The sequence below is a fragment of the Osmerus mordax genome, chromosome 28 (assembly GCF_038355195.1).
Source record: "Osmerus mordax isolate fOsmMor3 chromosome 28, fOsmMor3.pri, whole genome shotgun sequence".
Classification (NCBI taxonomy): domain Eukaryota; kingdom Metazoa; phylum Chordata; class Actinopteri; order Osmeriformes; family Osmeridae; genus Osmerus; species Osmerus mordax.
This window is the reverse complement of record NC_090077.1, coordinates 5,413,304-5,425,638: the sequence shown is the minus strand read 5'-3', so window position 1 is coordinate 5,425,638 and position 12,335 is coordinate 5,413,304. Positions and strand designations below refer to the sequence as shown.

The following is a 12,335-nucleotide window of genomic DNA, read 5'->3' as shown; positions in this document are numbered from 1 at the left end:
AGCATCCCTACTCCCCTCTTCCCTTACGTTTCCCTTCATTATTGACGCAACACTTAATCCTCCATTTTGAACCTTTTTCATTTCCTAATGGTCGAAACTAAACCTTCATCTTCTCTGGAATTAACCTTTTCGGAACTCCTTCTCTGCACACCGTTACCTGCACATCACACTGATTACCTACAATATCTCTCCATATATATCTTTGTAAATATATCTATCTATAATCCCACCACACACACACACCAAACCACCCCCGCCCCCCCCCTCCATCCATCCCCCCACCCCCCCGGCCCTGGTAGCCCCCCTCCCTTCCCCCTCCTGCGAGGGTCTCCTGCTGCAGGACAACGCTGTGTCGGCTGAGATCCGTGCTCTGCTCTCCTCCTATTACAACGACAGGTAACGCAGGGGGGGCGGGGGTGGTGGGTGGGTGTGTACACCTCCACACACCACCCTCCGCACCTGGTCCCCTCCTCTCCTCTGTCAGAACCACCCGTAAAGGCTTTTGTCCACCCTGTTGCAGTCACTGACCTCTCCGGGTTCCTGTGTTCCATGAAGGTGTATTGAATCAAAGGAATCGTTGTCATTAGGGGGCCTTGGCTCTGTTGGTGCCCAGAAAAGCCCTGACCCCTGTGGTACTCACGTGTGTTTCTGTCGTGTTTTCCAGTTATTGAGGCGTCCGAAGACCTCGGCACGGTGACGGACATCCTGGCCAGGCGGATGCAGGAGCTGGAGCTGAGGAGCCAGCTGGGGACCCCGCCGCCCTGGATGGCCCTGTTCGAGGACTCCCCCTCCGGCCGCCCCCGGCCCTGCAGCCCCAGCCTGGCCGGCCACAGCCCGCGCGCCCCCCACCGCCTCCCCCGCAGCCCGCGGACCCCGCCCCGCGCCTACCCCGGCCTGCTCTCCTCCAACGCCAGCCTCGCCTCCGACAGCGACAGCCCCCGCAGCGCCAGCCCCTGCTCGCGCCACCGCCAGCCCCACCCCGTCTGGGCGGAGCCCGTCTCCCCCCTGGCCCTCTCCCCCCTGCCCTCCAGCTCGCGCCCCCGGCCGCGCACCTTCTCCCTGGACGCCAAGCTGAGCACCCTGAGAGGGAGGGGTTACGGCGGCGGGGGGCACGCGCAGTGCTCCTGCCATCCGCCCTCCTCCTCGGCCTCGCTCCTAGCCCCGACCCCGGCCTCCCGGGCCCCCCAGCCCACCCTGTCCTGCTCCAGCTCCACCTCCAGCACGAGCACCAGCTCCAGCGAGGGCAGCCACAGCCCGGAGTCGTCCGAGGGAGTCCTCTTCTCACGGCCCTCCCCGGCCAGACGCAGCCTCAGGAACCTCCGAGCCAGACTGGACCCCCGCAACTGGCTCCAGAGCCAGGTATAACCCCTCTAAAGACCCCTTATCACCCCCCCACCTCCCCCGGCAACCACTCTCGGTCCTGGGAAAGGCAGACAGGGAACCAGCTTATCCTCTCCCTGTTTGCGTAACTGGAATGACATCTCACAATAATGCCACGTGACCTGGACACTGGAGTCTGTCAGGGCCGTGAGAACGGCCATGTCTCAAAACTACATGGTTCTGTCTGCGTCTTTTAAGAACGGTACAGCTGGGGAGATGAACAGAAACACACCAGTGTGCTTTGGAGCCCCTCCGTGCTTGTGAACACTTGCAACTGGAAAGGAGAGTTCGCTGGGTCTGTGCGAGGAAGCCAGTTGCATCAACCTCCCTGGCAGACGGGAAGTGAATAGAAAAATAAATCCGCATGGGTCCACTCGTAGTAAATCTGGTGTTACTGCATGTACGTCGTTGGTACGGTATGGTGAAGCCGACTCGTTTTGTGTCGGGACTGGAGATCTGAGAGAACCGTGTTTGTGAAAGTTCCGTCAAGTGTGTATCGTGTGATGTAGTAAGCGAGGTAGTGTCTTGTTTCCTGTGCTAACTGTGGTTTTCACTTTCAAAAGAACTGTCGGGAACGTTCCAGGAACTCCCCTCCATTTTCGATGCTATAATAATATTCCCAGGTTGGCATGCAGGATAGAGCGTGTGCAGGAATGTGATGCTCAGTAAGTTCCTTTTATAAATCCTTGAGTCAAGTAACTGTATGACTTCAGGATATGCAACAGAGAATGTTGGCACACAAGACAAACCTGTGCTCTATTCCTCACAACCACACACGTATGTTAAGCTGCATGTCTTTGATACTGGTTAAAACCGAACTAATAAAGACTCATGTATTTCAAATGAATGGAAATACACCAAAGGCTTAGTAATGATGCAAACATGCAAAGCCATAACCTGTGTTAAACACGTCTTTTCAGAAACCCAAAGTGGAAGGTGGTCTTCGTCATGCAAGAGGTCTCTAGGCATATCTCTGTCAGACTTAATATTAGATGTTTGGAAATACTGAAAATTATGATTAGTCAGTCATAACATCATGTTATACAAACCAAGCCCACCATTAGTCTCTAACCCAAGTGTGAAATGCAATTGAATTATGCAAAACAATAATTATCTATAGCAAATGGTGCTACGGCAGTTATGTAAAGTGTGTGTGTGTGCGTGACGTGTGAGCATGTCTGTGTGTGCACCTGCCTTGGTGTGAACGTGTGTGTGTGTGTGTGTGTTATCTGCGTAGTTAAGTCTATCTCCCATATCCCTGCGTCTTGGGAGGGCTTAGAGCTGGGTCCACTATTTGAGTCCAACTGTAAAACCGTCAAAAAATGCATTTGTTACTGTAAATGTTGTTTTTTTTTTGTTTGTTTTTTAAGTTAACACAGCTCTTCCTGTTCTTTTTGTTTAAACCAATTTTACATGAATGGTTTCGTTATATGATGACAGTTTTGTTGATATCTTAACAGAGGATTACAAATATCAAACTGTTGCGGTAGATAACATTGAATGTTTATCTTGCAAGACTGTCTCAGTTGGCCAGATGTCAACATGCCCTTTGTCTTTAAGGGGGAAAGAAAGTGCAAGTCTTGTTTAAATATGTAACATATTAATGATAATAAATGCTTTATCAATTTATAGCAATAATTTTTCTATTATCAAGCCTAAGGTAAGTTGTTGAGAATGTAAGCGTATGCTTATATATAAAAACAAATTATAAAAAGGCTGCTCTTAAAATGTTTTAATAGGATCAAGAATGTGAGATTCAGTTGGTCCCAAGATTTCTCTCTCTCACTCGACACTCGCTACATATTTCATTTATTTTGAGTTTCAGAATACTGGAGTCGGTTTGAGGCCAGAAACTGAATGCACTACAAGAGACGCTTGACCTAGATTTAACAATCATTTTTTCTTGTAAGGCAAAAAGCTGTCCCATGAATCATTTAATTAGGCCTATCTTAGAGTCCAAGATCACAGTTCCCACTGATTAAGTCAATGAAAGATCTAATCTGACAACAGATAATGTCTCAAACATGATCCAGGATTTATTTGGCATTTCAGTATGAGAAACACCGTTGATACAAATAATTCCTTCTTCACACGCAAATCTCTAATTATGGGGTGCCGCTGCATATATATATATAATATATATATATGTTATTTCAACCAGACTTACTGTCACATTGATTCACAGAACAGCCACACTGATGGGTGCAAATGGGACTTCTATAAATAGCACCATAGGAAGCTTGAGGGAGGGGGATGGAGTTGGCAGTTTATTGTCAACATGGTGGCTTCAAGGCCTCACAAGAATCAAGGGAACAAAGCACTGTAATTCATATCCTCTGAAGACATTGTGCACGAAACCCTGTATAAGTCAGTGTAGCATTCCTAAAAACGTCAAAGTGCCTTTCAACAATGTCCGAGCAAACACACCAAACATCACCCTTTATATTTGAGCACATTACACCAGTGCTGTGCCATTGGTTTATCACACTACCCGTATAAAAAAACTAAACAAGCATTTTACAGTCAAGATCTCCAAACATCGTCAAATCGCTGACTGATTCACCCCAACGGAAAAACGAAGGCGTTTTAAAGTGGCACCAAACGCATTTGGAATGGCTCGCCCGTTTGACCCGACAGCCAACGGAAATCCTGCTCGCCTCAGAGCCCCCCCCCTCCCGCCTCTCCTCGCACCACCACTGACGGACTCAACATTGCGACATCATACATACACATCCTATACTTCTCTCATGACGCCGAATGTGTGTGTTTGTGCTCCCTCCCTCCCCTAGCTAGCAGACCCTGCGGGGGTTGGACGCCCTCAGCGCCATGCCGGCCAGGGTCCTCCACGCGAAGGTGGAGAAGCGCGCGGGGCACGTGCCCGCCCTGTCGATGTAGCCCGCCGCGATGCGGTGGAGACGCTTGCCCCCGAAGGTGTTGTAGTGGCCCGGCAGCACCTGGTCCACCTGCTCGCTGTCCACCAGGCCCACCAGCCTCTCGCAGCTGCCCACGTAGTCGCTGACGCGGCTGTAGGGCAGCCAGTCGATCATGGCGCCGTCGTAGGCCACGTCGCCGCTGAACAGCAGCTTGTTGTCGCGGTCGTGCAGGCAGATGCTGCCGCGGGAGTGGCCGGGCATGTGCAGCACCGTCAGCTGGCGGTCGCCCAGGTTGATGACGTCACCTGGGGGGAGAGACAGAGGAAGAGAGAGGAAGAGGGAGAGGGAGGGAGACGAAGAGAGAGGAAGAGAGAGACAGAGAGAAAAACAGAGCAAGAGAAATGAGAGCGACTCAAAGAAAGAGACAGGGAGAGAAAGGAGAGAGAGGGGGGGGGGAATGCATAGTGTAACATTCAGCCAAGACCCAGCCCCTAAGTCTCGAGTCATACCTAAATATCTGAACCCTACATAACGTGGCAGGCCAGCTGAGCTGAGCCACTGACAGAACCTGTGTAAGCAACATGATCTGCCCGGCCCCATGTCACAGGGCCCACACTGTACTGAGGGCACAGCGCGAAGAGGCCGTAAGGTCTACGGCTCCGTCTGAAACGGAGGGCATCGAAAGGGGGAAAAAAGTGACACAATGAGCAATAAGATATTCCATCTGCATTGCAGCACCTCTGACGCAGCATCAGTGTATTGAGCGATGCCCATATTACGCAGAGACTCAATACCACAGAGAGTTCGGCGCAACTTTGTCAAGTGTGCAGTATCGCACAGGAGAACGCGGAAAAGGCACAGCATCAAATCTCTCCCGTATAAAATGGATCCATATAAATACATATTTCCAACGGGAAAATCAACTGAGGTGAATGGGTCTACCGAAACCTCAGGTTTCAGGTTGTGTAACTCGGTATGTGGCTATCCAGTGTTAGTCTCCTCCTCTGTTCGAAATCCCTCCCGTCAAAGTCCTCTGGGTCGAGGAGGAGAAAAGAAATAGTCTGCATGACGCATGTTCAAGTAAATATGGCTTATCAGTCACAGTATTCTACGACCATTCATATTTGTTGTTGACCACTAGCCCTAGTGATGCTACCAACAGGCATAGTGCTTCTACTGAGCAATGACAATGAGGCTACACATTACTTTAGCTTTACATTGCAAGACACACCCTTCACTGATATTGAGGATCAGTGCTTGTTGAAAGTAATGGACAGGCCTGTAACTTAAAACGTGGGGAGGGTGACATTTCCCCTAATGTGTGTGTGTGTGTGTGTGTGTGTGTGTTGAAGGGGGTCAGAGCTGGTGTTTTGCCAAGTCCACTCTGCAGTATAAATTCTCCCTTGGGATGCTGCCTAATGTGAAAGCTATTCCAGTGGAAATGAGATTTACTGTAACGCTGGGCGTAGACACATCCTTTCAATTCTGTAATCACATTGACCGTATCATTATCTCAACTCTACATGCAATGAGTGCAGACCGGTGGGTCCCTGGATTGACAAGAGTACCATACCTTCTTGGAGTATATGTGTCGGCTGGACAGCCTTGACTTTGTACTGCCTAGCCCTCCAACCCGGCGTGGGAGCCTCGACTATCTCCCTGTCGGACAGCCAGGTCACCGTTTCGAAGTTATCCCCGTTGGCCAGGGCATCGACCTCTGCGCTGTGAACGCCCACCTGTTGGAACTGGTGGAGACCACCGGAGTGGTCGAAGTGGGCGTGGGTGGCGATAGCCAAAAGAGGGTTCTTTTGCTGGGTGTCGTCCCCGAGCAGTCCTTTACCGTTGATGTAGTCAGGTAAGCTTCTCAAGCCCAAGCCTGTGTCTATGACAACGTCCTGGTGTGATCCACGGAGAAGCCAAATGTTCGCCCGGTTATCCGATTGGTAAAACCTCTCTTGGATCCAGTAAATGCCGTCTCCAAGAGATTTGTGCGCGTACCAGTCAGTTGCAGACATTACAATTCATGTACGTGCCGAAATTAATATAGATTTTCTGCTGTCAAGAAAGAGACGGTTTCTCTGCTAATTTTGCTACACATCTGCTCTGTTTTCACGCGCAATGATGGTGGCTGACACACCCTCGTGGGCGGAAAGCATAGTGACGACAGGATAAAAGTCGCTTACTATTGGTTAGTGCAGAACACTCCCACTGCAACTGGGGCGTGTCGATTTAAAAGGCAGTAACACATTAGGATTGCCTGTGAAAAGCAACCGCCGAGATACATTGTATGTATTGGAACCTTAATTAGGTGAATATCAGGCTTAATGCCGATTCATTTTGGTGCAAATGTGCAATATTCCGTGTCCAAAGCGTTGACAAAAAAAAATCTGCTGTTCTTCAACCAAATTATGACACAAGGACCACACGGATATTTAATATGAAACATTGTGCGGGTGTGCATGTGTGTGTTTGTGTTTACTAGTTGGATTCCCTTTAGGTGGATGTGAGCTTGCCTGACTGTGCGGTGAACATGGCAGGGAAAGGTCGGGGCCTTGCTGCCTTCAGCTTTCATGTCGAGTCCTTGGGGATCACAAGGGGCTCCATGCCAGAATCCAGAGTTGGGCCCAACCCCTTGTTCCCAGTAAGTCCTGTGAACCCAAACCTCTGCTTTGTTCTTTATGCTGTTTTCCCATGACGGTGTTATGGAGTATGTATGTTGGTTCATATTACATTTGAAGCTCATTCAAACTTGTTTCGAACTGCACTGTGATCCACATTCAGTGCATCCGTCCTATAATTATGAGGTGTTTACATTTGATGAATTCAACAGATGCTTTTATCTAAAGTAACATGCACGTGGACTGCAGACGATTTAAGGATCAGAAGTGTCCAGTTCGAATAATACCCAATGGATTTGGACTATAGAAGGAGTCCACGTGAATGTAATGGGGCGTTTCATATGACTGTGGGACATCTTCGTAGGATGTGGAGTTCAAGCCAGTGCCGCTGAAAGTGGGAGACGACGAGGACTACATGTTGGCCCTGAAACAGGAGATGAGGGGGACCATGAGACAACTCCCTCACAGCATCAAGCCTCTGAAACCAAAGGCAGGTAAGAGAGAGCAACAGCATTTCCACTCACACATCCCATAATGGTGGGAGGCCGCTCTGAGGGTGAGATAATGCAACACTCAAGGACGTAGACGTTTAATCGCATCCCAGCTGAAGATGGGAGGCAGATTTATGTCAGACTATTGAGTTAAAGCCACTCCCTCACCGGACAGAGGGTGCATTTAGAGCAACATCTTCAGAGATTTGGGGTATCAAATGGACATGGTATTTTTCAAATCCTACTCAGGTTAGCAGATGGAACTCGTCCGAGGCCTTTCTCCAGATCATTTCCAGATATTCATGATCAAACGTTTGCTCGCCACGGTTGCCTCCGCAGTTGTTTCGCGTTCATAAGTTGTTCCTGAATCTTAATTCTGGGAACCAGAGATGAGAGGTGAGTGAGTTTGCGTGATCATGCGTTGATGAAAAACCTTTCTGTTTTCGCAACAAATAGATGTGGAGAGGTACAAGGAGAAATACCAGAGGGAGAGACAGAAGCTGTTGGATGGGGACTGGACCCCAGGTACTTCGTCAGGTCATGACCCATCCGAATACTGTTGATCCCTACTTCATTTTGTATCCAATTGTGTGTTTATCCTTGCAGACTGGAATCTATTTCCAAAAGAACTGATGCCACAGAAGAAAAAGTTGCTTGTAAAAACTGGTATAGACATGAGTTGATTTTTCCCCCAATCAAATTCTGACACTTTCATCCAATCAAGGTCTAATATGTTTCCAAACTTCATGTAACAGCTGCTAAGAAGAAGCCCATTAAGGTGTCAGTCAAAGACAAAGAACAGGTGCTCAGTCAATTAGATGTAAGTGGTTTACTTCACCCTCTCCTGCTTTGTTCGCCCTCCACACTGCAGTCCGGGTATCAAGTGTGCAAATGACTTGCGACTGCTTTTAAAGGAACTCGAGAAGAGAGACAACGTCCAGTCGGACGAGGAGAAAGAAGCAAAGAAGGAGAAGGAGGGGGAAGGGGAGGAAGAGGAGGTCGAAGCAGAGGAACTCGAAGATGAAGAACAGGAGGAGGTACTGCGTTTTTCTGAGAAGTGATCGATAAGCCACTGTATGACTGGCTGTAGTGAACGTCTGCAATGACTTTGAACTGCATTTCTTGTCATGAGGTATTTACCTACTGTTGGATTAATGGCAGTGTTATGTGTACATGGATAGTTGTCCTGATGCCCAAGTTTCTTTGACAGGAAAACGACTACATTGCCAGTTACTTCGAGGATGGTGATGACTTTGATGCAGGCAGTGATGATAATATGGATGAAGCCACTTACTAACCAGTCACTGTAACCTATTACTGCCATCTTAAAAAAAAACATATGGAAACCCAAAGGCTAATCTGTATTGGTTCAACGTCTCTCCAAATGTATATATATTTTTGTTATACTTTATTTTTCTTGCTACTACAGTGTCTCGGTAAAATTGTGTTGCCTATGCTAGCACTGTCATGGCATTAAACAATACTTGAACTGAATTTGTTTTTGTTTGTTTTTACAATTGAATAATTGTAAACAAAGCAAGAAACAAAGTGAGCATCAATAATTTATTAAAAATATACTTTTATTTTCAGCCTGTTAGTGTTCCTCAGGTTGAAGGCACGTACAGTTCAATTATAACACATTTTCATAAAACGTGAAATGGACATTATTTTAAGAAATGGTGATACAATATTACAGTTCACTGTAGAATATCTAGAATAGTTCTGGCCGTACTGTGTTTCATCACCATGCCCTTGGCAGAAAGATTTTTTTCAGATGATAAAATGCGGATTCCCCCAAAGGCAAGCAAAACATATTCACACATTGTTCAAGAGAATCTGTGACACAACTTCAATACTGATAGTAAATATAGGGCTAAATCTCAAATAAATTACCATTATTCAACTATATTTTCAACATGAACACAGTGGCAGCAATTGGTACTGCTCTGACAAAAGGACTACCCGTCTTCAGACGAGGTGGAGCTAACCTCCGGCTGAAATGACCAAATCAAGATACAGAATTAACATTTCTCTGTGCAAAACATATTTTAAAAAAAAGAACAAAAAGTAACATGTTTATTTCTTACATCCTCTTTTCACTCTATGAAGGGTTTCCATCAGGGAGCTTGCATTGCATTTTAACGAGCAATTATTGGCTCATAATTATGGTCTAGTCCATGTAGTGTGTGTGTGTGTGGACAGAACTGCCTCGCTACGTGATCGTTTGCTTGGAGGCAGGGTGGCCCTCCACGTCCGAATAATGCCTTAATCCATGGGACTCGGGTGGGGGAACATTTCCAGCAACGTCCCCTCTATTCTCTGGTGCTTGGACCAGCTGCTCGGCGGCCAGGGTGACGGCAACCTTGTGGGACTCCGTGGTGGCGTGGTGACTGACGTCAGCCTTCACCAGCACCTCGTAGTACAGCAGGTAGAAGACGGGCGTGACGATGCCCACCACCAGCATGATGGCCACGGCCGTCCACCACCTCATGCCCCAGTCTGCCCCGTAGTAGGGGTCCTTCCTGGGGGCGGGCTTGAAGTCCGGCTCCTCGCTCAGCAGGGGCTGCTGGAGGCTCAGCGAGGACACCACTTCGTTCAGGCTGCTCCGGGAGGGGCACGTGGACTTGACCAGCAGCTCAATGTCCTTGTCCTTCTCCTGGAGGAAGCCCTCCACGCTGTCGGCGGAGGAGGAGGAAGAGTCGGTGGAGGTGTCCGGGGAGGTGGTGGGGGTCTGGGGGAGCCGGCGGGTGCCCGAAGGGGAGGCAGGTTTGAGGGAGGTTGTGTCGTGGGTCTCAGTCAGCACGCTGAAGCGCTTGACGGGGATCTTGATGGATCGCAGCGCAAAGAAGTCCTGTTCCGACAACAGGTTGTTGGCCCGCTTGATATCCGCCACCTAAGAGACGAGAATTAAAGTTCACAAATGGTTTTGGGAAGAAATAATGAGTGATATCCGTACTAAATCATTTACAAAAAAATTCTCACCTATTGAAATTCTTTTCTCGTGAATATCTGAACATGTACTACATGCCCTACAGTCACATAGGCACTTTTTTTTTATCAAACAAGGTGTCAAGTTGGGGAAGAAATGCACAGACAGCATGGACAGAAAAATGTGCATTGTGGACACATTCTCATAGCCAGACGCTAAGGAAAAGACGCATCATTTCGATAATCCGAATGTAATTGGATCTGTCACGGAGTCCACTTACAAGCCCTGCACACACAGGCCAAATGTAACCTTGACTGGATAAACAAGGGCTCGGGAGTCCTTCGGATCCCCCAGGCCGACAAAGAAGGGCTGTTGACAGACTCACAGAGCAGAAGTACTGCAGCGAGATGCTGTTCAGGGTGTCCCCCTTCTTGATGTCCTTGACCAGGTAGATGACGTCATCCATCTTGTCTCGGGACGGGCCGCGCCGCAGCCTCTCCCGGCCCCGCGGGCGGAGATCGCTGCCCTCGCCGTCCTCCTCAGACAGGTCGTTCTCAGAGCCGTTGCCGAACAGGTACGCGTGGCCGCCGTTGGCGGGCTGCACAGTGGTTGCCGACTTGAAACCATAGGCCTGGTTCCTCCCCGCCATTTTCACTCTAAAAAAGGTGGAGAGCGTGGCAGAAGGATGTCATGTGCGGTGCCTGACAGCATAAGTAATTGATACACTTCTAATCCTGCCAAAGGTTATCGGGGATGTAGATTATAGACACAAGTCTGTGTGGTTAAGTAAATGAGAAATTGAACTAGATTAGGCCTAATTAGGGAGTAGATCACGTACATGTTCTTTGTATTAATGTACTAGACACTGTTTTTAACTATAGGCTATGGCTACTGAAATGTTGGTACCTTGACAACACTAGATTGTACAGTTCTGACGGGTTAATACAGTGCAACTAGATATAATCTAGAAAGCTAAAGTCCATCAGAGCCAACTTCCACATTTAGAAAGATAACAAATCGAGCCCTTGTGATTATCACAATCTGACATAACTAGTTAGTCAGGAAGACACTGGTGCTCTATAATAAGCCAACAGACGATTCTTTCAATGCGTTGGTAATTCCACAGTACAGTATCACGTCAATGATGTTGACTTTAGAGCTAGAGCTAGTACTTACGTCATTGTTCCGGGCGCTAGTGCTAGTCGAACAGGTAACTGTTAATAACAGCTAGCAAGCTACCATGTCAACGTCCACGTCGTCCCATTTCTTTGAAATTCAGATAGAGAGCAACCAGAACTGCTGGTGTGACAGCTTCACGTAGGGTGAAACATAGCTAGGCTAACAAGATGTGTGATGAGTATCGCTTATCTTGCTAGCTATCTAGCGTAGCTACCTAATTACTTACAACAACTCTTCTAGGAAAGTGATGTAGCCAATTGACTAATTGTATTAAAACTATCTTATAGAGCAAAGATTTAGCCAGCCTGCAAAACATTGGACTGATATCTCGCATGAAGGCTAGTCAATTAGGTCGATCAACTTTAGCTACAGACTCAAGCTAGCCAGCTAGCTAGGCTACATACAAGATAGCTGGTGGCTACGTTCCTTATCATCTTGACTCAACCTATTTCGATAGTTAACCAATGGTTCGTAGATTGATAACTGCCTGTAAAGACCAATGAATTGGTCGTGGTTCGTTCTAATGTTGCTGCGTTAAAATGTTCGACTTTACCTGCACACATAAGCACTAGCCGTCCTCAAGCCATCTCCATTCTCCTTTCGACTGAACTGAGCGTTTGTTTACGCCACGTCAACAGAATACTAACGTGATGACGTTTCTTTTTCCAGAGAAGCGTTTCCTTTTTTTTGTTAGAAATAAATAAAATCTATATATTTTTGGTGGGATTTCTGCCTTTATTATTTATTTCTGACAGAGATAGTGTATTCGGATAACACAGAAAATGTGGGGAGAGAGAGGATGACATGCGGTAAAGGGCCTGGACCGGATTTAAACCAGGGCCACCCGCAGTGAGGCCTCAGCCTG

General features: G+C 47.8%; 4 protein-coding genes across 9 annotated transcripts in view; 2 read left to right on the top strand and 2 right to left on the bottom strand.

Annotated features, from left to right (window-relative positions):
- Nucleotides 1-3,009, top strand: part of rtkna (rhotekin a) — a 31,148-nt gene extending 28,139 nt beyond the window's left edge. For 2 of the 3 annotated variants that reach the window (XM_067231487.1, XM_067231488.1), the window contains exon 12: nt 665-3,009. In XM_067231487.1, the coding sequence (XP_067087588.1) occupies nt 665-1,365 (701 nt within the window). In that variant the 3' untranslated portion in view covers nt 1,366-3,009. Of the gene's footprint in view, nt 1-299; nt 397-664 lie in introns of all 3 variants that reach the window. The other variant, XM_067231489.1, reaches the window with a different exon arrangement.
- Nucleotides 3,010-3,626: 617 nt separating this feature from the next.
- On the bottom strand, nt 3,627-6,350 carry mblac2 (metallo-beta-lactamase domain containing 2). Its single transcript, XM_067231520.1, has 2 exons — nt 5,827-6,350; nt 3,627-4,558 (listed from the first exon to the last, which is right to left on the bottom strand). The coding sequence occupies exons 1-2, from the start codon at nt 6,266-6,268 to the stop codon at nt 4,170-4,172; spliced, it is 831 nt and encodes a 276-aa protein (XP_067087621.1). The 5' UTR covers nt 6,269-6,350; the 3' UTR covers nt 3,627-4,169.
- polr3g (polymerase (RNA) III (DNA directed) polypeptide G) lies at nt 5,990-8,846 on the top strand. 3 transcript variants are annotated; one of them, XM_067231521.1, is made up of 8 exons: nt 5,990-6,108; nt 6,736-6,894; nt 7,236-7,365; nt 7,819-7,887; nt 7,969-8,028; nt 8,118-8,182; nt 8,277-8,399; nt 8,573-8,846. In XM_067231521.1, exons 2-8 carry the CDS (start codon nt 6,784-6,786, stop codon nt 8,657-8,659), a joined length of 645 nt encoding a protein of 214 aa, XP_067087622.1. In that variant the 5' UTR covers nt 5,990-6,108; nt 6,736-6,783; the 3' UTR covers nt 8,660-8,846. The 3 variants fall into 3 exon arrangements, with proteins under 3 accessions (XP_067087622.1, XP_067087624.1, XP_067087623.1); XM_067231522.1 differs by lacking the exon at nt 5,990-6,108 and adding an exon at nt 6,510-6,561; XM_067231523.1 differs by lacking the exon at nt 7,969-8,028 and having other exon boundaries at nt 7,819-7,899.
- Nucleotides 8,847-8,921: 75 nt separating this feature from the next.
- Nucleotides 8,922-12,069, bottom strand: lysmd3 (LysM, putative peptidoglycan-binding, domain containing 3). Of its 2 annotated transcripts, none has more exons than XM_067231519.1 (3): nt 12,024-12,069; nt 10,677-10,947; nt 8,922-10,255 (listed from the first exon to the last, which is right to left on the bottom strand). In XM_067231519.1, exons 2-3 carry the CDS (start codon nt 10,938-10,940, stop codon nt 9,575-9,577), a joined length of 945 nt encoding a protein of 314 aa, XP_067087620.1. In that variant the 5' UTR covers nt 10,941-10,947; nt 12,024-12,069; the 3' UTR covers nt 8,922-9,574. The 2 variants fall into 2 exon arrangements, with proteins under 2 accessions (XP_067087620.1, XP_067087619.1); XM_067231518.1 differs by lacking the exon at nt 12,024-12,069 and adding an exon at nt 11,468-11,976.
- Nucleotides 12,070-12,335: the final 266 nt, after the last annotated feature.